This window comes from Neovison vison, chromosome 2, assembly GCF_020171115.1.
Source record: "Neovison vison isolate M4711 chromosome 2, ASM_NN_V1, whole genome shotgun sequence".
Lineage (NCBI taxonomy): Eukaryota > Metazoa > Chordata > Mammalia > Carnivora > Mustelidae > Neogale > Neogale vison.
This window is the reverse complement of record NC_058092.1, coordinates 25,442,974-25,469,707: the sequence shown is the minus strand read 5'-3', so window position 1 is coordinate 25,469,707 and position 26,734 is coordinate 25,442,974. Positions and strand designations below refer to the sequence as shown.

The window sequence follows — 26,734 nt, the reverse complement described above, 5'->3', positions numbered from 1 at the left end:
GAGGTGAAATTCACATAACATAAAACTCACTTTTTAAAATGAATGATTCAGTGGCATTTGGTACATTCTCGATGTTACACAACCACCACGTCTGTTCCAAAACATTCCCGTCACTTGGAAGTAAAACCCTGCACCCATTACATCCCATCCTCCCCTCGGCCCTTAGAGTCAGGTTTTCACTCAGATCTGCCAGACTCAGTCCCTCCCCCACTTTGCCTCCCCAGCACCCAGACCTGACCCTTGTCTTCCTCTCTCCCCAGCTCCCTGCGGTGGAGACCTGACAGGACCATCAGGAGTCATTCTGTCGCCAAATTATCCAGAACCTTACCCACCAGGCAAGGAGTGTGACTGGAAAGTGACTGTCTCTCCGGACTACGTCATCGCCCTGGTATTTAACATGTATGTACCTTTCCCCCAGGTGGGAGACGAGGGGCTCAGAGCAGCTGGGGGGTTTAGACCAGGGTCTCTAGGTGAGTGCACACAGGTCTGCTGGGAGCAGATGAGGGAACCCAAAGGAGGGAAACTAGCATTTATTGGATGTTTCCTGTGTGCCCTGTGCTGTGCTCATCGACTTCATACATTATTATTTTATCCTTATAATTGCTGAAGTAACTATTATTCTTTCTTCCTTCCTTCCTCTCTCTTTCTTTTCTTTTCTTTTTTCTTTTCTTTCTTTCTTTCTTTCTTTCTTTCTTTCTTTCTTTCTTTCTCCTTCCTTCCTTTCTTTCTTTCTTCTTTCCTGTCTTTCTTTCTTTCTTCTTTCCTCTTACCTCTGAAGATGTTGAGATTCAGAAAGCAGGCCCTTGCTGGATCCTTTCTACCCCCCACTCCTCTGTTTTTCCCCCTTTGCTCTCACCTGGCCCCTTTCCTCACTCCCTAGTGTGCAAACAGGCTCCGGTTTGTCTCAGGTCCTCCCCCATCCAGCTCCTGGACTGTCTCCTGCACTGCCTCCTTTATCCCTTTAAAAGCAAACTCTTCAAAAGAATCATCTCTGCTTGTGTCTACTTCCTCGCCTCCTGTTCACACTCAGACCACGGATACCTGGGTTCTGCCTGCGGGCTTCCGCCAGAGACCCCAGCGAACTCCTGGTTGCTACACAAAATGGCACTTCCCATGTTTTATCCCACTGTACCTTTTGATCACTCCCTCCATCCTTACCCTGCTTATTCTCCTTGGTTTCCATGAAGTTATTCTCCTCCAGTTCTCCAACTTCTTCTGTGACTTCACAGCTTCATTGTTATGCCCTGCCTTCCTTGGCCAGGCTCTATAGTGAGCCTTTTCTCTTCGCATCCACACTCCCTTCCTGGGCCCGCTCCTCTGCTCCGATGGCTTCACCTCAGTCTTAGAAACAGGGGACTCCACGCTACCACAGCCCAGACTGCCTTCTGAGCTGCGGGCTCTCCTGTCCAGCGGTTGGGGGTCTGGTGACTGACGGTGCCTCTGATGCAGCATGTACAAAATTGAGCCTATGACTTGCCCCCGCCCCAGAAGAGCTCTCTCCTGACCCCCGGGGAGTGCCACCTTCCTGCAGCTGCTGCTTCCATTAGTGAGCGAGGCCTGGAACCTCACATCTGCCTCTCTCCTCCAGCATCCGAGCTACTGTGCCGCTGAAACTCTCACTACTTACCCTCCAAACTACTCCCATAGTCTCCTGACTGGTTCCTCAGCCCCCATCTTCCCCCTCTTCTTGAGTTAGCTGTAGCGGTGATCTTGTCATGTGAAAATGCTAAAACAATCACCTCGGCTTCCATGGGAACATGCAATAACATGCTACTCAGCCACAAAAAGGGGTGAACGACTGATACAGGCAACACGGCTGACTCTCAAAGATATCACACTGAGCGGAAGAAGATGGCCCCCAAAGAGCCCTTTATGTAGGATCCCACTTACATGAAATTTTGGGATTCATTTCGCTAAATGAATCCATGGTGATAAAAATCTGTTCAGTAGTGGCTTCTGGGGAAGACTGACTGGGAAGGGGAGAATTTGGGGATGGTGGGAATGGCCTGGGTCTTGCTAGGCATGTGTCAAAACCCATAGGTGATACATTTATGAGCTGATCATTTCATGGTGTATAAGTCATACCTCTATTTGAAAACAAACACACAAACAAATGGATCTCTTATTTTAAAGTCCTGTCATGGCTTCCTCTTCCTATAAACTCATTCAGTCCAAGCAATCTGGCCGCTGCCTCCCTCTCCACCCAGTCCCCCCAACCCCATCCTAACCCCTGAGCTCCAGCCAGCCTGAGCTGCTCACAGCTTCAAGACTATTCCTTGCCCTTGTGATCTTGCCTCTGCTGCTCCCTTCATGGAGACTTCCTTTTCCCTCCTTGTCCAACCATCAGGGGTCTCTGCACTTCCAAAACTTGACACCAACTTGGCCTCCACAAAAGTCTCATTTCCTCCTCCCCGAGGAACTTTGTGCTGTGATCCCATGTGCCCGCACAGACTTTGTACTTTGCTTTGCTGTCATCATACCCAACGCTGCCTTCAGCCCCATTGCCATCTTGAAAGTGTAGCATCGGACATAGTCCTGTGTCCTGAGCACCTTGCAAGCACCTGGTACATTGAGCACACTCAGACAAAATATGATGACTGAAGGAAGACAGGGATAGACAAGGCAGTTAGGAAGTGCCTCAGCAGGTGACCCCATTGTGAGGGTACCATGGAGGAAGGAGACCAGTATATATCCGGCTCCCCTACCAGATCCCTCCCCCAGATCCCCCATCCTATCTCCCTGCCAGCCCTACCCACTTTGTCCTAGAGATGTCACAGCCCCCTCTCTCGGCCACGTGTCTCAGCTAAAAAGTGGAACTGCTGTCCCATTCTTAGTCCAGCCAGGTGGAGTATTCGAGGATGCCAGTGCATGGCTAAGCTCTGAACAAGTTAGCGTCCCAGATCTGTTCTCAGCTCACATTCTATTGTTTTCGTGTTTGTACCCTTGACCAGTATCCATGGCTTTGCTGGATGCGTACCTAAGAATGGAGTCGCTGCCTCATAGGGCCAGCATATGTTCAGATCTAGTAGGTGAACAGCTTTCCAAAGGGGCCAAGCAATTTTACCATCCTGCCAACAGGCTCTGAGAGCTCCAGGGACTCCACATTCTTGCCAGTCTTGGCATTTTCCATCATTTTCACTCTAGCCAAAACAATGGGATCGATGATATTCAAGGACTCTAATACTCAATTTGCTAATTTCTTTATTCAGTTTTTTTCCCACATGAGCATCAAGATAACTAAGAAAGAGGCACAACTGTAGGTGTCAGGGGTGGGGTGATAGCAGAATCTGAGAAGAGCTGGGAACTGGCACGGAGATGAGGGGACAGAGCCAGCTTCTTCATGAAAACAGACCCCTCCCCACCTGGGAATGGCCCCCTGGGTGACTCTTTCCCTCTTGGAAAAGGAGGTGCAGACTAACACAATCTAAAGACCAGTGGAAGCAGATAAGAGAGCTTACCTGCTCTGACTGACTCTTCAGTATATAGAATTGGTAACTCGTTTTTCCTTTTGTGCAGAGTGTAGTGAATTCAGACAACAGTATTGCATTATAATCTTCAAACTTGCTAAGAGACTAGATCTTAGTTATTCCAACCACTATAAAGAAGTGATAACTATGTGAGATGTGATAGAGGGACTACTTTTCACCACTACGGCAATCCTATTACAGGATAAAATGTATCTGATCAACAAGTTGCACACCTTAAATTTACACAATATTCTATGTCAAATGTATCTCAATTAAAAATACTTTTTTTCAGAAAGAGGGGTATTGGGTTTTCAGCTCTAGCTTTCTGGGCATTGGCTTTAGTGCCCAGAAGACCAGTCTTCTCTGCCCCCAGGCCTGGCTTATCCACGTCCTGGCCTGACTGGGAGACCATCAGGGCTTCTGGCTCTCCCTCCCACCGGGAAAAGTCAGGAACCAGGCACCAGTGGGGTGGAGGGCTCGCTGTCTGGGAGGCCCCCTCCCCCGGTTGAGCCTAAGGCCCAACAAGAGCCTTTTCTGACCTTAGTGGGGTGGGGGCGGGATGTTTTTGTTCCCCAGCTTTAACTTGGAGCCTGGCTATGACTTCCTCCATATCTACGACGGACGGGACTCTCTCAGCCCTCTCATAGGAAGCTTCTATGGCTCTCAGCTTCCCGGCCGCATTGAAAGCAGCAGCAACAGCCTCTTCCTGGCCTTCCGCAGTGATGCATCCGTGAGCAGTGCGGGTTTCGCTATCGACTACACAGGTAGGACCCTGGCACCAGAGCGTAGGGAGGGCAGGGCCAGGCAGACCTGGCGGAGGGGAGGGGTCTCGAGGAGGGCAAAGGCGGGGTCACCGGCAGAGCCCCTCCCAGCCCTGTGGCCCTCCAGGTGGCCTAGTCTTTCCTTCCCATGTGCCCCAGGCCTGGGAGACAGAGGGGGCCCGCACTCTGCTTGCACCTCATTTCTATTGCCACATCCCTGCTCCTCTTCTGTCCTTTTCCTGTGAGGGTCAGTCCTCGCAAGCTGAAGCAGAGCAGTCAAAGCAGGGCTCAGCACGGGTTTCTTCATATTTTAGGCTTGTGAGGCATCCGGCCTCTGTCCCCACCATGCAGGGCTTCCACTGCAGCAGTCAGGTGGCCCAAGACAGACTGTGAAGGAATGGGTACAGCCACGCTCCCATAAATATCTCCCTCTAGACACACACAGTCTAAATGACCAGTGAACTGCATCCCAGGCTCACATTCTCTACTTCGCAGCCATGTGGCCTTGGGCAGGTTCCTGAACCTCTCAAAGCCTCCATTCTCTCATCACAAAATGCTGGTAGGCTGATCCCTGCCTCACAGACACGTGAGGATCCATGACCCTGAGCTTCAGAGCCCTTGGTCTGGCACCTGGCACATAGCAGGTGCTCCTGTAATTTTCCAACAGCAAGAGTAAGAGAGGCTCCAGGCTCCCAGCTGCTCCAAGTGCTTCTACCCTGTTATTCTCTGGGTGACCTTTTCTTCTTCACTAATTATCCCAGACACCATCATGCAAATCCTAGCCCCACTTCTTGCTTGATTTGTGCACTTGGCAAGCTATTATCTCTTGGAACCCGTCCCTCCATCTATAAAGTGGTGGTAATAATAATTACGCTGCAGAAGGTTAAAATTAAAAGATATTTTATACCTACATATTATATGTAGGAGTACAATGCCCAGTAGGTGCTAAACACTCTACAGATACTCTAGAGATGATTGATTTTGTTATTGGTGCGCTAACCCAAGTTCACCCGGGCCTCATCAGCCTGTGTGGACAAATGGGGTCATATTACCCGTTAAAATTAAAAAGTTTCTGGCTCATGGCCCCCACTTGCATAGTGTCGGACCTCAGCAACCTTTTAAAGGGTTCCTTAATTAAATATTTCTGGCAACTGCTGGGAATGTCTCACATACACTCACAAATAATACCAATCATAACAAGAGCTAACTTAGCATCCATCCACTGCCAGCACGGTCCTAAGTACTTCACATCCATCAACACATCGAGATCTTTGAAATTACTGACTGCCTGCTCTTTTGTCAGATAAAGTTCTAGAAGATACTTGGTGCACAAAATAGAGAATGTCTTGCCGTGGTCTTCTCTCCTTGTGGGGCTGGCCTGGATAATGGATATTTTGCCAACCTCTCTTCCTCCAGACACCTGCTGTCTGTCAGTAAACCTCCTGTTCCCAAACCCTTCTGCATGCACTGGTGTCAGAACAAATATGGTCACATAGTGTGGAATTCTAGGGGAGGCATGACTTAGACTCCGCCCAGGACCCATCACTCTGCCACTGCCATCCCCACTGCTATATTATCATCTTCACCTTTCTTACTGTTCACCCCTTCCATTGCACGCACAGAAGTACCCTAAGTTCCCTGCCCCCTGGCCATTCTGTTGCAGCCTTGCAAAACAGCACCCTGTGTCACACCCACACTCAAGTGACTGAGAATGACCAGAAAGGGTCACACAAGCATGGCACTTGGATCCACCACAAGTGATGGCTTTTAACCCTGGCCTTAGCCACCTCCAGCATGTCCCAGCTGGGGACTTCTCCCTGGTGGAGATTCCAAAATGTCACCCCAGAAGTCACCCCTTCCAGCTTCTTCACAAAAGGACTTCAACTTATTGTCCCTGTATGCAATAAGTTCATGGGTTCACGGCATCCTGGCTGCAGCCACCTCTTCCCCAGTCCCCTCCACTGAAAACACAGGCTAGAGCCACACTTCCGGGCCCCCTTTCCCAAAGAAACCCTTCCCACTTCCAGCTGTTGGCCCAAGACTGCACCTGGAGGGGTCCCCAGCTCTAAAACACAGTCTCAGTAAGACCTTCCAGGCAGCCATCTGAGCCAGCCAAGAGGCTGAAGGAGGTCAGTTACAAGGGAAGAGGAAAGGGGATGCCAGCCAGTGCACCCTTGGCTACCTTGTTGGCATCTGTTGTTCAAGCACCAAGACAAATGTGCCTGTCTGGGGTGGGAGGTGCCTGGTGAGGCCTGAGGCAGCCTGCCTTCCTTCCTTCTCAAATAGCATACTCCCTAATATCAGCCATCTCACTGCTATGGCCCTAGCCTCTGGTCAGGCAGCCCATTTTATGGGACCCAGGGACCCTCTGCCTTGCCCCCATGGTCTTCTTCTCCCCATCTCAGGATCCCTGGATTCCTGGAATGGGCCCACTCTGCTACCAGATCCCATGGCCTCAGTGATATCCCCGCCATACTCAATATCTTTATGGGGTGGCCTTCATCGCTTATAAACTGTGTTAAGCAAGCCCTTTACATTCTCTGAGCATCCCTGCCTCACCCATCAAAGAAGGACAGAGCACTGGGTGAAAGAGCTGGTGTGGGATAGGAAACAGACACAACCCCCAGCACAGGGCCCAACACCAGGAGCTACTTGGCGCACACGTTGATCCACATTCTCCATCTGTTGCCTTCTTTCCTGAGAAATGGATATTTCATGTGTTCTGCTCTCGTTTGAAAGAGAGAAGACTTTGGAACCCTCCTCATGGGGCTAGCCCCGTCAAATGCAGTACATTTTCTGTTTACTGAAGATACAAAGTGTGAGATGATGTTTTGCACACACCTGAGTGTGAAATGTTTATAACATGAATATGTATGGCGTGTGTGTGTGTGTCCTATATATGTCTCCAACCCATGGCAAATATGCTGCGCGAGTCCACAGAGCACCATACACTGAGATGCAGCCCATCAGGACCAGCACACTGAGGGAGGTCTGGATCCTCAGGAAGAGAACCATTGGCCTCATCCATGTAGATGCCATCCTGTGTTCAGAGGCAGAATGCTGTCTTGTCTTTTGTCCAGGAGCCCTGAATCTCCTCGAATGTTGAGTATCTGGGTCTCCCAGGAGCTGTGGCTTCAAGTGTCCTGGTTTGGGAGATGAAGGGAGTGGTGTAGAGAGATATTGCCAGATTCTGCTGGGCTTAGTCTAGTGAAGACCACGGTCTGAGGTCAACCCCTCCTCTGACTGGAGACATATAGACTAGGGCCTTTCCCCACATCCTGCCAAATTCCCAAGTGGGAAGCAGAAACAGTGTGGTCGCAGCTGACTCAGGGGTCATTTAGTTTCAAATCAAGAGATCCACTCATAATTTATTATAAAAATGCAAAAAAAATAAAAAAACATGTTCAAACAAACTTGAGACAAAACTGTCTTATAAGAAAATTAATGGCCAAAATAATTTAAGATAAGAGAGGTTCTATATCTTAACAGTACACATAACAAAAACTCCCTTTCTCTTAACACAAAAAGGGAACATCTTTTTAAAAGACAAGAGCTCAAGGGCAAGAAGCATAAACATCCAAGGAACTGAAATCAGAAAGGAAGAATTGAAGGTTGAGATTACCTCCTATCTCCAGGACCACTTGGTCTCCTCCCTGCTTTTTCCTGAGCATCTGCTACATTCTCTTCTCTCTATAGATGCATGTTCATTGCTTCTGCTAGGACAAGTATGGTGGCCTCACTTTTGACCCTGAATCACTTCCTAGTCTAGGTCGCAATTCCAAATCCCAAAGGACCTTAAGACTGACCAGGATTCAGGCAAGCATCCACTGAACAGTGCCATGGAATTAAGCTTTTTCATTAGGGCTAAGGGCAAGTCATGCAGTTTTACTCTTTTGTTCACTCAATAAATATTTACTTAGCACCTTCTGTATGCCAGACACTGTTATAGGGGCTGAGAACAAAGCGGGGAAAAAAACAAAGTTCCTGCCTCCATGGACTTCACATCCTCAGGACAATCAGATGGATAGACATTTCTGTTACCTGTAAGTCTTGGAGATTCACCTACTTAGAAGACAGTGATGGGCAAGGTTGTAGGTGTCTCTGTCCAGTTGTACCTGGAAGGAGGTTGTGTTGTCTAAGTCATTCTAGATAGGTCTTCTAGATGATTCTGAATGCAGTCGTGTCATTTGTGGACTTCTATAGGACCATGCTCTGAGGCATTCTCATCTGAATTCAGCTACCTGGTTAGCTTTACCTTTTACTGGAAGGAAAAATAGGAAATAAGGAGAATCCTGGTTTTTTATATAATTACTAAAAATGAGACCCAGAGAGACTTAGTGTCTTTCTCCAAGCCAAAAACATCAGAAGAATGGGTGTGTGGGTGGGGGGAGACTTTCTTGTCATCTTCCATCAGGTGTGGTGTCCTCCTCCTCCTGAGACAGGCTAGGACATTCATGCATGAGTGTAAAGACCATTCATCCATTCAACAAATGCTATTGAGCTCCCACTTCCTGCCATGCCCTATCCTGAATATGGAGGCTGCAGTGGTGAGCACAATGGTCATGGCCCCCACCCTAAGGTAACTTCAAGGTGAGTGAGGGAAATAGACAGTACATAAGTAGACCAACAAGGAGTTAGAAGCAGATATTAGAAAAGAGAAAGCTGCTATGAGGAAGAGAAATGGGAAGTCAACCATAGAATGGCAGTTTGGTGAAGGTGAGGACCTCGCCCAGTGGGTGATATTTAAACAGAGACCTCAAGGTTGAGAAGAACCCCACTGTGTGAGAACAGGCCTGGGGAATGTTGCAGACAGAGGGAGTTTGAAGAAGTTCAGAAGAAGAGTTTGAAACCTGCGGTAGAATATCTGAAATAACTCAGGAAAGGCCCAGGTCAGCTTCTACCAGAAGGTACTAAACAGTACCTATTTTCTCTTTCAAACACTTGGATGTAACATTATGGGCCAAGGAGTTACAACCAGATTTCCACACCTGCTGTCCGTACCACACTACCACCACCCACTGCTTCCATGGGTCTTTCTTCCTTAAACTGAAATTAGAAATATATTCATGGTTGCCTATTTTAAAAGTAGCATGTGTTTGTTGGAAAAATTCAAGCAATATAGAAGCACATAAGATGTACTCTAAAAATGTAACACCTCCCACTACTACCATTCCCTGAAGTATCGTTATTAATGATTTTTTATCTCATTCCAGATATTTTATGTGAATAAAAGGTAGTGTGAATTCTAGAACAAGGGTTAGCAAACTTTTTCTGTAAGGGACCAGACAATAGTTAAGCTGGGCAGGCCAGAGCTCTCTGTTACATCTGCTCATCTCTGCTCTTGTGATGCTAAAACAGCCATAGGCAGTATTTAAACAGAAGAACTGTTTACTGTTTAAAGAACTGTATGAGTGCCTACCATGTACCAGGAACTGGACTAGAACAGTAGATAAAACTGGATAACTGCTTCATGGAACCTACATTCTCTTGTAGGGAGATAGAAAAAAACTGGGTAAATATATAGTACATGAGATAGTACTAATGCCAGTACAGAGAAAGGTGACCGAGAGTGGTGGGGAAAGGAATATCAAAAATTTAAGTAGCTGGTCAAGGAAGTGTCTCTGAGAAGACGACACTGTATTAAATCCTGAAAGAGATGAGAGAGAGTGAGAGCATGTGGATGGAGGAATAGGTATGGCTGTGTTCCAATAAAACTTTATTAAAACTTTATAAAAAAACAGTCAGTGAGACTGTGGGCTGTAGTTTGCTGATCTCTGTTCCATGTGAATAGAGATCATACCATCTGTACTAATATGTCACATGGGTTTGTTTTTACTTTGTTTTGGTTTTTGTCCAATGATCGATCTTGGTCGTCTTTCCATATTTGTATTCAAAGACTTTTGCAAGTCTTTTTAAAGCCTGCTTGTATTTCAGTGGATGGCTGTAATCCAGCCTTGTTAACCAGTTCCTTACTGCTTGGGTGTGTGGATTGCTATTTTCAATGTCTTGCTATTACAGTGTTTAGAAATGTTCCTTATCTATTAGGACAAAAAGAAGCTGGTTCTTTTATTATTCTTGTTTTAGAGGGCATGGTTTTTATTTATTATTATCCCAATGATGTTTCAGTCATTATAGTTTTATCATTCACATCTGAGCTCTGGTCTGGCTGACTAAAGACCTGATTTTTGTCTTAATTCTACTTCTTCCCAGCTGAATGGCCTAGGAAACTCATTTAGCCTCTCTGATCACCACATTTCTCATCTGTAACCTGAATAGGAACACACCTGGCCCTGTCTGCTTCAGAGGCCTTTGTGAGGCACAAATGAGATAACAGATTGGAAGGTACTTTGAAAATTATAACATGATATCCCTCTGTAAGGGGCTATCATCATTATCATTACCCTTGTCATTTTCATTAATGGGATAATGTTTGGAATGATGAGCTCTTCTTGCTCTGACATGTGAGAAACTATAAAATACAGTCTGTATTTGGAATTGCTGATGTGATTGTGGATTTGCCAAGTCCTGAGGTGTTCAGCCAATCAATTCAGCATTCATTTGTTAAGCATCCATTATGTGCCAAACAGAGCAGGCTCTAATATCAAGTACTGTGATAATTGCCAGGGTTATGAAGAGAATAGGTGATGGTCCTGTCCTTTAGGAGTCCAGAATCCATTGGAAAGAAATACACTTAACCAACCTACCAAGATAATGTCACACATGCTATAATTCAGGAAATAAAAACAGAATTTTGCCAGACAGAAGGCAAAGTTCAGGAAACTTGTTCAAAAGACAGTGGCATTAAAAATTATAGGAGTTTTTGCCATACAGAGAAGGGAAGAAAGGACTTTCTGATGGTGTGAAGTTCTGCCCAGCTGTTACCCAAAATCACAGCTTCTTCTATGAGGTAGAAGTTTGTTCTCCTTCCCATAAAAGAAATTTAGAGATTGTCATCCTGGGATGATGAGGTGACCCCCATCCCCAAAGCTCTTGTCTTTCTGTCCTACCATGCTGAGACATGGCTCCCATTTTCATGGCTATCTCAGGATCCAAGATTGTGACTGGAGTTTCGGCCATCATGTCTGAGTTCAGACTGGGGGAAGGAGGAAAGAAGGAATAAAGGGCAACGAGCATTCTCTCATCTGAGTCACTTTCTCTTAGGCAGTCTTTCTTGATGTCCCAAATTTATCCATTTAAGAAATATTTATTGAGTGCCTACCATGTACCAGGAACTGGACTAGAACAGTAGATAAAACTGGATAACTGCTTCATGGAACCTACATTCTCTTGTAGGGAGATAGAAAAAAACTGGGTAAATATATAGTACATGAGATAGTACTAATGCCAGTACAGAGAAAGGTGACCGAGAGTGGTGGGGAAAGGAATATCAAAAATTTAAGTAGCTGGTCAAGGAAGTGTCTCTGAGAAGACGACACTGTATTAAATCCTGAAAGAGATGAGAGAGAGTGAGAGCATGTGGATGGAGGAATATTCCATGCACAGAGGCCAATGTGGTTGGAGCAAAGTTATCAAAGGGATGATAGGAGTTGAGATCAAGATCATAGAAGGGTAAGGATTAGGGGTAGAAGTTGCAGGGCTTTTAGGCCTGTAAGGATTTGGGCTTATGCTCTGAGTAGGACAGGAAACTCTGACTTAACTGTGTTTGTGTCTCTTTGGCCAGATGTAGCTGCTTGGAGGTCAGAATGTATGGATTTTAGCTGGTACCATGATACTCTGGACAAAATCTGGTTTCTATTATTTAAGGACAAAGAGGGGAAATGGATATTGGGGGCCACAGCTAGTCATCATTCCCTTATAAGCTGCGTCACCCTAGTCCTGAGTTACCTAATTTCTTGGAACTTCAAATTAGGTTTGACTTGCTGTCACTTGTTAAAAGGACAGATGAAATAGAAGATGGTGACAGTTCCTTGTGACTCTGTGATTCTCAGATGGGTCACCCAGTGACCAGTTGTATTCTGGCCAGAGCCAGTAGGCTTCAAGAGAAGACAGATTTGATGAGGGGTTAAAGGTGACACAGCACAGGATGCATAAGGAAGCCACTGAGGGGTCGTCTGCTAGACGAGGGACCATTTTCTGGGTCCCAGATGAATTTAAATGCAATAGTATATCTGGGACTACTGCACCCTTAGCTATCAGCAAAGACAAAGAGCAGGACCATCATAAGGGCACCAGCGCAAGAGCGGCCGGACTTGGCAGGACCCTGGACTCTCAGAGCCCCATCCCATCAGTCAGTGAGCTGACTAGCAGCTGAGTAGCACCCCCAACCAGTGGCTGCCTCAGAAAAGTGGCCTAAAAGATGCCCAAGTGACAACGAGTAGCCTCAGCAAAATTCCTCAGCTATTCATCTCTGAACTCTGATCCCGTCTATTCTGTCTCTTTCTTCTTAAATCTGCTATTTGAAATCCTGAGTCCTCCTGTAAGGGCTGCTGGCACCTTTTTGTGAGCCCCAATCTCCAGACCTCCCTGTAGGGTAGCCTCCAGGAGCCAAATGGAGCCCTGACACCCAGGGGCATGTCCCTCACCCTGCCCAGCCTCAGCTATGTCCTGACATTGCCCAGCCATGACAACACCAATGGTATTTGGATGAGCGGTCTTTTGGATGAGGAAAAGGAGCAATGGGTGCATGTGAACACTGGCTCCCAGGATCTGCTCAGGATTTCCAGCTAATGGTGAGGGAGGCTGCAGAGTACCCTTCTCCAGAGATGTGGGGTCCCAACTAGTGCACTCAGCTGCTCAGGCAGCACCAAGTTCAGTCTCATCCAACATAGAGGGGCAGAGAAGGGGTCTGTTAGGCACCTCATGGAATGCCTAATTGGGAAGACATATATGCAATGAAAATCAAGTGGAAAAACACTACTGTTTTAATAAAGTAGCAAGCACCCAATACCCCAGTGCATAATCCTGGAAAACTATTTAACCCTAGAAAGCCGAGGGCTTGAAGTGGGGTTTCCTACTTCCTTCCTAAATCTATGTATTGGTACCCATGCTCTCAGAAGTCCCTCCCAGGTATGGGTATGAGAGCAGGCAGCCTCTCTTGGAGAGGAGTGAGTCAAGGAATGACAAAAGGCCCCCAGTGTTTGGCTGTGACTTGCTCCTTTGTGGGTCAGGGCAAGAATGTGGGAGAAAAAGGAAAATTTAATTCTCCAGGATGATGTCCAACCCTAGATTTAGAGAAGTTTTCAGACCTAAAGGAAGGACCACCAATCCAAAATCTTCATATGCTCTGTGGCTAATTCGAGTCAGAGTCTTTTCTTGGGTGCACCATGGACTTAGGTCACTAATGAGTCGTGTGTGTGTGTGTGTGTGTGTGTGTGTTTCTTCTTTCTAGAAAACCCACGGGAGTCATGTTTTGATCCTGGTTCCATCAAGAATGGCACACGAGTGGGGTCCGACCTGAAGCTGGGCTCCTCCATCACCTACTACTGCCACGGGGGTTATGAGGTTGAGGGTGCCTCTACCCTCAGCTGTGTCCTGGGACCTGATGGGAAGCCCGCATGGAACAATCCCCGACCAGTGTGCACAGGTGGCGGAGCGGGGACGGGAAGGGGTTGGAGGGAGTGAGAGCATGCCAGCGGCAGAAGGGGCTATTGGCTGGGGGAAGGGAGAGGTGAGAAATGGCCCTCAGAGTGGGCCCCTTGTGTTCACTGTGAATGAGAGAGGCTGGTAATTTTATCAGCTGTACAGTCCCTATCAACATGCCCTCACTCTCAGATCACAGTGTTCCCACACCCACTCACAGGGGCCCCCAGACATGCCACCAGCTCATATAAGGGAGATGGGAGTTTAAAGGTGACCTGGACATGTTTCTGAGCCTAGGAAGAGTCACTGAGAGGTTGGATGTGTAAAACTAAGGCCAATGGGGTCTGGCTCAGCCATGGGGCCCATGCAAGAGGCATGGGATAGAGTCTCAGAACTTCAGGAGCTTGGTGGCCATCCAAGTTGGAAAGCAAGGAGGCCCCTTTACCCAGGGGAGAGGAGCTGACACTCAGGGCCACCCCTTGTGGAACTGGGCACCATGGAAGGGAACAGAAGGTGGCTGAGTTGCATGTTGCTCCCAGTGGGGCTACTCTGGGATCTTCAGCTCTCTGCTCATGAGACACTAACTGCCTGGGGGAAGCCTCAGCCAGGGGCAGAAGATCAATCCCAGGCCCCTGTGCCTCTAGGGATTGATAAGAGTATTACTAGTTAGAGGGCAAGATCTAACTTGTGGCCTGGAGGGCCTTGGATGGCATCAGGGTGGGTTTTGGGCCATATGCCAGCCAGGGATGTCTTCAGAACTCCCTTCCTCCTCCCTAGTGGCTGCAACCCTCAGGCAGCCCCACCAGGACCAGTGGCTCAGGCTAGGGGTGGGCAGAACAGAAGACAACTGTTGATGAGAGGTCTGCAAGGTCACCTGACCCTCTCTTGTTTCTCTTTCAGCCCCCTGTGGGGGACAGTATGTGGGTTCAGATGGAGTAGTCTTGTCTCCCAACTACCCCCAGAACTACACCAGTGGACAGATCTGCCTCTATTTTGTCACCGTGCCCAAGGACTATGGTATGAAGGTGTTGCATGTCTGTTTGTATGTTTTTGGACCTCTTCCAAGGTCTCTGGCCCTTCTCAGTTGTATCCCAATCCCACTCTCAATTGTACTCCCATTATGGGAATGGAAAGACAGTCTCTTATGCAGGTCACGTGGGTGCAGATGCCATGAAGTGGAAGTAGGATACACTGTAGGCACACTCCTGACACACATGGGAGGAGGGGCCCTGGGGAGGCCAGCAGAACCAGGGGATATGGCTAGGGAGGAACTGGCCAGGACAGAGGCCTTCCCAAGAGGGAAGGCAGGGACACCAGAGGCTAACACAGCCTAAGACTCAATAGACGGATTGCAGTTCCAGGCTGATTGGGAAGCCAGGTGAGGGTGGCCAAAGAGCAGGAAGAAGGAAGGAGTGGGACAGAGCTGGGAACCACCATGCTTCAGTGTTCCATCTGAGACTGGGAACCTGGTCCAGCAACTATGGGTAGGGCCAAGAAGAAAAGTGAGGAGCAGGTCAGTGTCCCGAGACAGCAGAAAAATTCGAGATTCCAAGAGACACAGGCAAAAAGAAGCCAGACTTACCACCTGGCAGTGGGGACATCACCTGCTATCCCTGGAGGATTCAGGAAATTCTAAGGGGCAACCAGCTTGGTTGTACCTGGGTGATCAATCAGGTGACCCACCTTGATGCTTTCTCCCTGGATCACCTCTTCATAGGAAGAGTAACAACTATTTCTAAGCAGGACTGGTGTTGGGTGGGATAAAGGACATTGATCCATCCTGACCATCTAGGAGAGGGACAGATGGGGCAACCTGCAGAGAGTTGGCACTGATTCCTGAGATAGGCTGGCGTGGGTGTAGGGCAAGGCCTGATGTTACCAAACATTTGTGAAGCATCTCTCAGTGTCCATGCACTCTGCTACAGACATGAGCGAGACATGTTCCCTGCCCTCTATAAACTCCCACTCCCATCTTGACCTACAGCTCCAGCCATCATGGACCACTCCCACCCCAGCACCTGTACAGTTAGATGCATGGGTACACGCTCCCCAATATACTTAAGTGGTAGGAGCTTTTGACCTGCAGGCTCACCATTAGTAAAGTCCTAAATGTTGTCCAATCCCATCTGCTACACAGAGAGGACAATCCTCCGATAAGTGGTGTGTTTGTACTTGGATTCCTCCCATGATAAAGAGCTGAGGCCTTTAAAAGAACCAGCCTCAAGGCTGGTTAGTTTCACTGGGCTGAAACCTCCATGCAGAGAGTTGGTTGGAGGAAGGGCAGTGATCACAGGGGCTTTCCTCAGCTACCTCCTTTCTGCCAGTCACTGCCAGAAGGGCTGTGTCAGTGGCCCCATAGCAGGCACAGCTCCAATTCAGCTCTCTGTAAGACCTGCACTGGCCTCCCAGTTCATCAGGTGCATCTGAGGGCAAGAACCAGGGGAGGAGAGAAAGGAGCAGAAGTCATAGGGGTTGGAGGGAGGAGCAAGAGGGAGAGCACATTTTGGAGCCCTGAAAATGGGTACTGAGTTAGGTGAACAGGATAAGAAATATTCCTGCTTTCACAGAGTGTGCATTCTAGTGAGTACCTGGCACACAGTAGGTGCTTAATAAATGCCATTTTGCCTCTTCCCTTGACTTGGCCAGAGGGAAATGAGCTAAAGATGTTTGCCCATTCCTCAGACAGTTGCTCCTTCCCCAGGAGCAGTTGCTTAGTCACCACCCTTATTCCTCTTAACTGGGGGGGATCTTGCATCGAGGGCTGCCCTGGTCAGCTGGATTTCTGAAGAAAAAATAAAGGAAAATACAGGGTTCCTGAGATCATATGAAAAATGGGAGGGGCATTGCCAAAAGCCCTTCCGTGTCCATGAGTAGCTGCCCACTGCCATCTGAGAAAGGAATAGGTTAGCTCAGCACCACTTCCACCACCCCTGACCATTGAGTTCAGTCTTCATTGTTACCTTGACCCATGAGGGAGAATGCCAGGTAGCCCTCTCCACTTCCACACAACCCTGTGGCTGGCATCTGGCCAGTGTGCTGATCAGCCAGTAGAAAGCCTCAGCAAGCAGTTAGCCCCAGGAGCCAACAACTTCCTCCAAGGCCTCCCTGCTCCTGGCCTGCAGCCCCCGCACCTCCAGTTCCTTGCCCCCAACATGGCGGCCAGTATTCCATGCTGAGGTCTCCACACCATGTCTCCTCCACAGTGGTGTTTGGACAGTTCGCCTTCTTCCACACAGCCCTCAACGACGTGGTGGAGGTGCATGATGGCCACACCCAGCACTCCCGGCTCCTCAGCTCCCTCTCGGGCTCCCACACAGGTACCCAGGGCTAAGCCGGCATTGGGGATGGTGGTGGGCTGAGGGCATCATGGGCCAACGAAGGGAAACAGGCCCTATAAGCTTGGCCACAGGTGGAACCACACAACTTTGTTTCTATCGTGCGCTGGTGCTATCTCTACAACACGACAGTCAGCTCCTAGGAGCCCAAACATGGAAGGGAGCTTCAGAAGCTACCCTCACCCAGAGCTGTGTTTACACCGCTGCCCCCAAGTGGTTAGTATTCCCCTGTTGATTTATTCTTGACCCATCATGTTTCTCTAATTGTAAGCATACTGCATTTTCAATGTAGAAAACTTAGAGGCAAGACAAAATTATTGTATGGGGAATTAAAATACAAACCACCCACAAAGAACCACTGAAAGATGGAGTGTATTTCCCCCCAGCCTTTATATCTACTGAGATTTAATCTTTTGCATATTTTATTGAATAAAACAATATACATATTTTTATTGAAATGTTCATTGTGAGAATTTGTCATTATTTTCTTCTATAACAGGATTTTTTAATTATGCAAAATAGTCTATCATATAGTTACTTAAAATTTATGTAAAAAAATTTATGTAATGAATTCCCTGTTATTGAACATTGAGATTGTTTCTAATTTTTCACTCTCATGAATAGTAGTAACTCTGTATTATGCATATGTCTTTAAATACATTTCTGACAATTACCTTAGATTATCTACAAGTACAATTGTCAAGTTAAAGGGTATGTGTGATTTTTAAGGCTTTTTATGGGACCCTAAATATATTCTTTCAAATTTAGTCAATCAGTTATTTCAACGGAATTCTCAAAAATCCCAGATTTTGAGATATACCAAAATGTCAGACATCCCTCTAGAAAGTTCTTGCCACTTTGTTCACCACCAATGAATTAGAGGGCATGTTTTATTCTCACAAAAACTAGCTAATTGAGGAAATAAAACATCATCAGTTTGAAAAGTGAAAATGGCATCTTGTTTCTTAATTTGCCTTTTTTTTATTACTAGTTGGGTTATCCTTTTTATAATGTAATTATTGGCCCATGCATTTTTTATCTGTGAATTTAATTGTAAATTGCTGTTGGTTTTTCTATTAGCATTTATCTTCTTATTGACTTAGGAGAGCTCCATATTATTACAAGCTATACATATCACATACCGTAAAAACTTCATGTCTACATTATATGCTATAAAAAGCCTTCCCTTACAGTTTGTCATTTGCCATTTAATTTTCTTCAGGGTGTGTTTTAATGTCAGACTATTTAAATTTCCCATGATATCAGATCTATCAATATTCTCTTTTACAGTTTTCTCCTTTACTTTTATGCTGATTAAGTAAATATTCTGTGTTTTCTTTTGCTTCCTTTCAGTTTGTTTTGCTTTAATACCTTTGGAATTTATTTTGATTTGTTATTTGTAATGAAGAATCTAACCATATTCTTTCAAATTTAGTTGATCAGTTGTCCTAACAAAACTTTCAAAATGCCAGATTTACATCTATTAAATTTTTATGAAGTTAAGGATATGTTTCTAGAGTTTTTATCCATGTCTTTAAGTGTCTGTTTATTTATGTGTCAGTGCCCAAAAGTTTAATATAAGATTATGAAAGTGTTTAATATTATGATCATTTTAAACATAGGATACTATAAGTCCCCAAACTCACTTTCTTTTGAATTTTTTATTGACTGTTCTTGTTCCTTTTTGCCTCCAAATAACTCCTAGAAATATCTTGTCAAGTTGAAAAAATTGACATCAGAATTCCCATTGAACTTCCATTAAACCTACTGATTCATTGAGGTAGAACTCACATCTTTATGACAGCTACCCCTCTTCCCTTCCAAGAACATGACATGTCTCTCCATTGATGTATCTTTCATAACCTTGGGGAAGGGGCTCTAATTTTCACTTCAGCCATATTTCTTTTCTGTTATCTTCACTCCTAAATATTTCATGGCAGCTTTGTTTTTGTTTTTGTTGCTGCTGTGAATGGGTCTTCTCTTCCTTCTGCTATATTTTCTAGCTGGGCTCTGCTACTATATTAAAAGACTGGTATTTCTGGTATAGTCATTTTGTAAAGTCAATGAGCCCTCTGTAATAATGCTAACACTGCCAACTGATTTCTCCCGGGCCCTTAAGGCAAGAAGCAATATTTGTGCAAATAAATTTGTCTCATTATTTTATCTCTTCCTTTTCAGTGTTTTTTCTTTTTTATTTTCTTCCATGGTTATTGCACTATTCAAGTATATTACCTCAATACCAATGTGGATATTCTATATTTTAGTAAAAAGCCCATTTTGTAATTATTTTAAATTCAGCAGCCTACGTTATATCATAGACTCTGATGCTGTTGGAGTTCCTTCGTGTTCGTAGTTATAAACCCCGGCCTTTATGCACCAAGGGCTATATTCTTAGTGCCCCTCTTTGCCCATCATTGTGTTTTTTATTGCTTCTACTTTTCAGTTCTTCTGTGGACTTTGTTATTTTTTAATTAATTAACTTCTGGGTTTATTTCATAATGTCTCTCCTCCTGTTTTCTTCAGTTTATGCTATTCTTCTTGTGCTAACTCCTTGAATTAAGAGCTTTGTTTGTTACTTTCCCTGTGTAATGAAGAGCACATGGATAGCAGTACACTCCCTTCTAAGCATAGTTCGGGCTTCATGCTATGAGTATTGACATGTATTACATTGTCTTCCTCTGTACTTTCTAGATAATCTGTCATCCTGTTTTGCTCCTTTTGCCCAAGTCATTCAAGCTTGCCTCTTCTTTTTCTCCAGGAACTTGGGTTTTGTTCTTGTTACATTTAAACATTTGTGTTAAGTTCTTGTTTTATTGCCACATGGTAAAAGAGTATATTCTGAACCATTTCTGCTCTGGGGATGAAATGAGGTCCACTCAGTAGCCAAAGACATTTTCTTAAATTCCTTAAGTATCTCAGAAGAGACTGTGTTCTCTGCAGGACTGAGAAGCCACAGAGAGACTAGGAGCCCAGGCCCAGCACTCACTGCCTGGCCCCTAATCTCAGCCCTGCCCCCTGCCAGCTAGGTGCCTGCAGGGGCCAGAGCTTGACCACTCTAGCTGCTGTTCCCTCAGTGTAAAATGCTGAGAGGAAAACCTCTGCCTCCTAGAGCTATTATTAGGATTAAATTAACTTTGTAATAGCCATTAGACCAATCTTACTCAATTTTATTATTCAATTCCATTCTATCAGTGGTTCTCAATGAAATGAGTTTTTTATATTAACACCCCACATATGCACACCCAGCCAGGAATGTTTAAGTCAGGATCTCTTGGGGTAGGATGCTTTTTCAAAATCTCTTGATTTTCAAGATAGATAGAGATATGAGTTTAGTTATAGAAATATAGACATAGGCAGAGAGAGAGAGGTACATTTAGGACCTGTATACATAAATGTGGGTATAGATACAGGTACAGATACAGATGTAAACGACCAATGGATAGAAAGAAATAGATATCATGGATGGATAGATGAATAGGTAGGTAGAGAGAACCCATAGGTATAAATATCAATATTCTCAAATCATCTGTTATTCCTTGTTCGAAGAAACACTGATGAGGTGATGGGAGTGGTGTGCCCCAGTCCCTAAGGGGTATTGAGTGGGGGAAGGGAAGTTTGAGGACCACCACTCAACAATTTTCATTTTGTTTTTCTATTTGATATATCAGTGATTGAGAATGCTGTGCATTTAAAGATCCCACTACAACTATGATATTTTGTTGTCTTCTTGTGTTTCCAACCATTTTTGTATCTGTGCTCACCTGATAGATCTTTCCTCATTTTCTCTGAGAGTCCTTTTCTTTAAAGAGGATTTTTACTTACTTATTTTACATTTGGTCTGATACCTGTCATCTGGTTTTGTTCTTTGTGGGTTTTTGTTTCTTCTGTTTTACTTTTGCTTCCTTGCTTTTTCATTCATATATGACCCATTTCTAACTTCCAAGGTTTTTCTCATATATATTTAGACTTTCATATTAATGTTATTAGTAATTATTTGTAAATTATGGAATTCTTCCCCAAGAACAAGCATTTACATTTACATTTAGTTTTGCTTTCTCATTGGCAATAATTATTTTGATTTAACTATATTTTCTTCATTGGCTTTATCCCTGAGTTTCTGATTTCCTTATTTCCATTCATTTATTTTTTAACAGCCTCATCACTGCAGTTCTTTCTGTCACCTTGCATGTATGGGTATGTCTTTCCTTTGATGTATCATATAAATGACAACTTGATTGTAAACCAAATTACAGGTCACAAACTTCTTTCAAAACCGCAGCTGCTGTTCCACCTCATTCCAACAGTTAATGTCACAAAAGTGGACTCCAATCTGATTCTTTATCCTTGTAGGTAACCTATTCTTTTCTCTCTGGATGCCTTTTTATATTTTTGTGTTTTATACTTAAAATTTAAAAGCCCACTAGGATATGTTGCAGTGGAAATCTCTTTTCATTAATTACATCTGGCACTTTGAGAACAATTTTAGTCTGAGGCTCAAGTCTTTTTTAAGCTTAGGAAAGTTATCTTCTTATGTAAACCATTTCTTCTCCTTCCATTTCTCCTGTCTTCTCTCTCTCTCTCTCTCTAGAATTCTTAATATATGCATATTGGAGTTCCTTTGATATATCTTCCATGTCACTTTTGATTTCTATCATTATTTTCATTTCCTTATCCTTTTCCTGTGCATTCTGGAAGAATTTCCCAAATTTAATCTCCACTTCTTTGTTCAATTTCTACAGAATACAGCCACCATGTACTAGTGCTTCTCAGTTTTGCAGGCTTTATTGATCTCAGAACTTTCTTTGGCACACCTGTCCTCTCTGACTTTACAGATGCAGTATGAGATCTAATCTCATGACAATCACAATTGAAAATCTTCTGAGATTTTTTTCCCTGTTCTTTTTTGTAGTTCACATAAAAATATTTGCATTGATTTCTAGGTGGTCTTCACCCTTTGGTAGCTTATGTTTTGTACAGGGATTTTACTATGTGTTTATCCATGGAGAGGGAGGTCTGTGTACATCCAGGGTTGGAAGTTGAATGGGTTCGTGAGAGATCAAAGGAGTCCTAATCCACATATCAGGCCAGAGGATGGGAGGATGGAAGATTTGAGTTTTGTTCTACTCACATCTGTTAAAGAGCCAGGGACAGTGGTGATAATAAAGAGAGGCTTTTGCTTCATGAGTTTTCTTTTTGCTTTGGCATCCAGAAATTATCTGGGGCAATGACTCCTAGCCAGGCTCAGCCATCTGGGTCACATGTAAATAGTGTGCTATATAAAATTCCCTGTTCTCTGTGGCCGGTAGCATCACATGGGCTTTCTGGAAGCACTGATTGGACCCCGAATGTGTTTCCCAGTTGCTCCTTGGCTGATCCCAGCTCCCACCTTCACGGCAGTGGAGACTTAGCCTGGCTGTCTGCAACCTCAGCTTCCCTTCTGATGGTGGGGGTGGGGGAGTGGGCAGGGGCTATCTCAGGTATTCCTAAGGCTGTATGGGGCCACATACAGAGCAGCTGTTCCACTGCCAAGCCATAGTCCTGCAGCCATCTCAAAAGAGTGACTAAACAGGACAACACTTCACAGCTGTCAGTCCAGTTGGTATTATCTTTACTTCTGTCCATCTGTACTACATCAAGGAGAAGCTAAAACTTTATCTTCTGATATAAAGGCATCCTACACCCATGCAGATTTTCCCCAATTTGTGCATTTTCAGTTGGGTGGCAATACATCTTGCTTTGCTTGTGACAGTCCCAGCTTTCACTTGGTTGTCCCAATTAATAACACACCCATTGGCTCTCACAAGTGTCCTAGTATAAGCATTAAATTATACAATTGCTGTGGTTATCTATCATTTTACAGCATCTGGGAAAGGTCAGTTACTCTCACATATTCACATCACCCTCCTTCCCAGAAGCTGGTGTCATTTTTCTTTTTAATGTCCTTTTTCCAAGTAAAACCACCAGTCAGTTTGGTAACGGCCATTCTTCCCATCCTTGTAAGTCAACATATGTCTAGAAGCTTTCTCCTTTCTGGGAAGGTCATTTAATCTTTCTGATCCTCTCTCTTGACCTATTAAATGGGTCACTGAAATTTTGTCATGCCAACCTCGCAATGAACATGGATCAAGGTAAGACCATGAATGCTAAAGCCTTCTGCAAATCTTGAACAGTAAAAATGGAAGGTTGTATTTCAGGAAAACCTGGGATATGGAAAGAAATTCTGTGGGGGGTATGGCCAGCCCCTCCTTCCTGGCCAGGATCTTCTCTACTGGGCCGACAAACTCACAGTCTTCCTCTCCTCCTCGCCCCTTATCTCTGCAGGAGAATCGCTGCCCCTGGCCACCTCCAATCAAGTTCTCATTAAGTTCAGTGCCAAAGGCCAAGTACCAGCCAGAGGTTTCCACTTTGTCTACCAAGGTATGAAGGAAGTAGCTGTGAGAGGTGTGAAGGCAATCTCAGTTGTTTAGTGACTCCCTGACCAAAGGAATGGGAACTTTTGATCCTTAGTCTGGGCCTTAGTCTTAGGGTGCTGAAGGGCAGCTATTGATTTTTAAGGCAGTTCCTTGAAATTCAATTGAATTTAGGTACCCATTTGCCCAACAGACAAACTTTGGACCAAACTCCATGTCAAATGAGGAAGAAATCAGACATGGGAAGCTGACTCCTGCCCTCTCCCTTCCCCATTGTCTGGCACAGTCCCATTGGCATTGGGACGTTGGCTTATATCTGGGCTTTCTCCCATGGAGTTTGGTTTTCTCTGCAAAGCACAGTAAAAGTGTGGGGAAAACAAGACTTGGAATCAAGGTGGACATGGTTTTAAATAACAGCTCTGCCACTTTCTAACTGGGCACCAGCCTCTCCACCCCTCAGAGCCCCAGTTCGCTCACCTATGAGATGAGGGTAAGCATGTTACCTTACTGATGAGTTAAGAGAGTTCCAAGTAGTTGGCACTGAGCAGGTGATCAATGTCTGTTCCCTTCCTCTCTGGTCTTGAAAGGCAAAGTCTTAAAGTGCCCTGGCTTTCATTGGCAGACCCCAACCTCTGCTTGTCCAGAAGCATGCCTGCTTCTTTAGAGCCCATTCTAGGCATGTCCCATTCATCCCACTACCCAGGAGGAGCTGCATTCCCCTGCCACAGGGGCATGCCATATCTGGGGCCTGCGTTAAAGCATACTCTGTGCCATGTGGGCAGGGTGAGGGGAGGTTCAGATTCAGGCCATGAGAGTAGAGCCCTGGACAGAGTCTTAAGGCACCTGGGGAAAGAGGCCAAAGGTAGGACAAAGGGAAGAAGAAGGGCCATTCTTCCTGTAAGGGGACGTGGGCCCCTGATAGTCAAAGGGCATCGTGGAGGAGCCACCAAACACAGCTGGGTCTAAAGTCTGCCTGCTATGGTTTCCAGAAACTGTGGTGCAAATATATTTCAGTAAAATGGGCCTTGTTCTGGAAAACCCCTACCCCTGTCCTGGGAGAAAGTGCCCAGAGCCTCTCAGGGTCTCATCCAGACGGTCTCAGCTCTAGTACCATTGTGTGTCCATCACTGGGCCAGTTTCCAGAGGGATGAGGCCTGCCCCTCAGTGCCCTTGTCCCCTGCAGCGGTACCCCGAACCAGTGCCACACAGTGCAGCTCTGTGCCGGAACCCCGCTATGGCAAGAGGCTGGGCAGTGACTTCTCCGTGGGGGCCATCGTCCGCTTCGATTGCAACTCCGGCTATGCCCTGCAGGGGTCCCCAGAAATCGAGTGCCTCCCTGTTCCCGGGGCCTTGGCCCAGTGGAATGTATCAGCGCCCACCTGTGTGGGTGAGTACCTGGACAACCGAGACTCTGGGGAGCGGGTGGCCAGGGAGACCCAACAGCAGCCCCAACTCACCAGCATAACTTAAGTACGGTGTCCTATTCAGGCCAAATCGCTAGTCCTGGGGATTGGGTGTAAAGACAGCAAGGGGGTGGAGCTGGGGTGGCTGGGAACTGGATGCATGGGAAGGAGGATTGTAGGGACAGGAGCCATGGAAGGAGCACGAATAGGGGCCTGTGGGAGAAGCCAACAGTCAGCAAGAGAGGCTGGGGGGCCCTGGGAGGAGTGTTGGGGAAGGATCCCTTAGGGAACCTAAAAACAAGCTGGAGAAACCTCTAACCAGAACTGCCTCCTTCCCAGTGCCATGTGGAGGCAACCTCACGGAGCGCAGGGGCACCATCCTGTCCCCTGGCTTCCCAGAGCCCTACCTCAACAGCCTCAACTGTGTGTGGAAGATCATGGTCCCCGAAGGTGCTGGTATCCAGGTAGGGGTGAGGGGAGGCCTCAATGTGGCAGGTGGCCTGGAGGAAACATTTCAGCCCTGTCCCTGCCCCTCAGGCCAGATGTGGAGGTGAGGTCCACAAGCAGAGAAACACAGCAGTTCGAGGTCCAGAAGCTTTAGGGGGTGTGGAGAGAGAGAGCCAGTTACCTCAGGAAAGAGAAGGGGTGGCAGCAGCTCAGGCCATCGGGGAAAGCCAGAAGAGGAAATGGGCCTGGACTGAAAGAAATACAGAGACTGAAGAAGAGTCATAGAAGGTATTTTTCTGATTGCTTAAAGGGTTCTTTTCTCAAGATGATGGGGGATAGAAAAGGGGACATTGCAGGAGAGGGAAAGCGAGCAGATAAGGCATGGAGAAGCTCCAGGCACACACCTCAGTGTCACACCTGAAGCCCAAGTTACAGGAGAATAACGGGGGCCAAACTGTTCCCCCAGTGGTAAGAGTCAAGTGGAGAAGGCCCTGGAACTGGTTATGGCGGCAAGGCCACGAGAGAGACAGCAAGCAGGGCCAGGAGTGGGTTCCTGGACTCTCGCTGCAGGATGTCTGATGTCATCCAGGCAGGAAGGTGGGGAACCCAAGAAACATGTGAGAGATGCGGAGGGGTCCATTAGACTGAAGTAGTCCCACTTCCTGAAATTCCCTTTCCCCATTATCTGCCTGACAAAGTACCCCCACTGTCTTATGACCCTTCATTCTACAACTGTCTTACCCACAGGGCATATGAGGTCCTGGTGGGGGGGATAGGGACAGTATCTCATTTTTATTGGAAGCACCTAGCACAATGTCAGCCCCAGAGTGGGTGCTAAGTACTGAAATTAACTACATGAATGGAGAAGAGAGGAGGGAGGGACACAGATGGACACAGGCTGCCTAACCAACAGTTTAATCCCTCTGCCTTCCCAGATTCAAGTCATCAGTTTTGTCACAGAACAAAACTGGGACTCTCTGGAGGTGTTTGATGGTGCAGACAACACTGTGACCATGCTGGGGAGTTTCTCAGGTGAGGTGGGCCTTCCAGGGGCCTCAGCTCAGAGAGCAGGGGTGGACTTCATCATCGTCATCATCATCATCATCACCATCATTATTATTACTGACATGTAATTCACATGCCATAAAATTCAATTAAAGTGTACAGTTCACAGATGTTACCTAGACTCATTTTGGTGATCGTGTTATGCTATATACAAATATTGAATCACTATGTCACACACCCAAAACTAATATAATGTTACGTGTCAATTGTAGCTCAATAATAAAACAACAGTAATAATGCTACAATGAAAAGAGAGTGTACAATTCAGAGGTTTTTAGTATATTCACAAGATTCTAAAACTATCAC

At 45.9% G+C, this 26,734-nt stretch overlaps 1 protein-coding gene across 2 annotated transcripts in view; it reads left to right on the top strand.

The window, feature by feature from the left end:
• CSMD2 (CUB and Sushi multiple domains 2) overlaps window positions 1-26,734 on the top strand; it is a 598,960-nt gene that overhangs the window by 465,310 nt on the left and 106,916 nt on the right. For both annotated transcript variants that reach the window (XM_044237753.1, XM_044237754.1), the window contains 9 exons: window positions 261-399; window positions 4,044-4,231; window positions 13,578-13,772; window positions 14,669-14,785; window positions 16,972-17,085; window positions 23,425-23,520; window positions 24,697-24,900; window positions 25,256-25,380; window positions 26,299-26,395. In XM_044237753.1, the coding sequence (XP_044093688.1) occupies window positions 261-399; window positions 4,044-4,231; window positions 13,578-13,772; window positions 14,669-14,785; window positions 16,972-17,085; window positions 23,425-23,520; window positions 24,697-24,900; window positions 25,256-25,380; window positions 26,299-26,395 (1,275 nt within the window). The remainder of the gene's footprint in view (window positions 1-260; window positions 400-4,043; window positions 4,232-13,577; window positions 13,773-14,668; window positions 14,786-16,971; window positions 17,086-23,424; window positions 23,521-24,696; window positions 24,901-25,255; window positions 25,381-26,298; window positions 26,396-26,734) is intronic.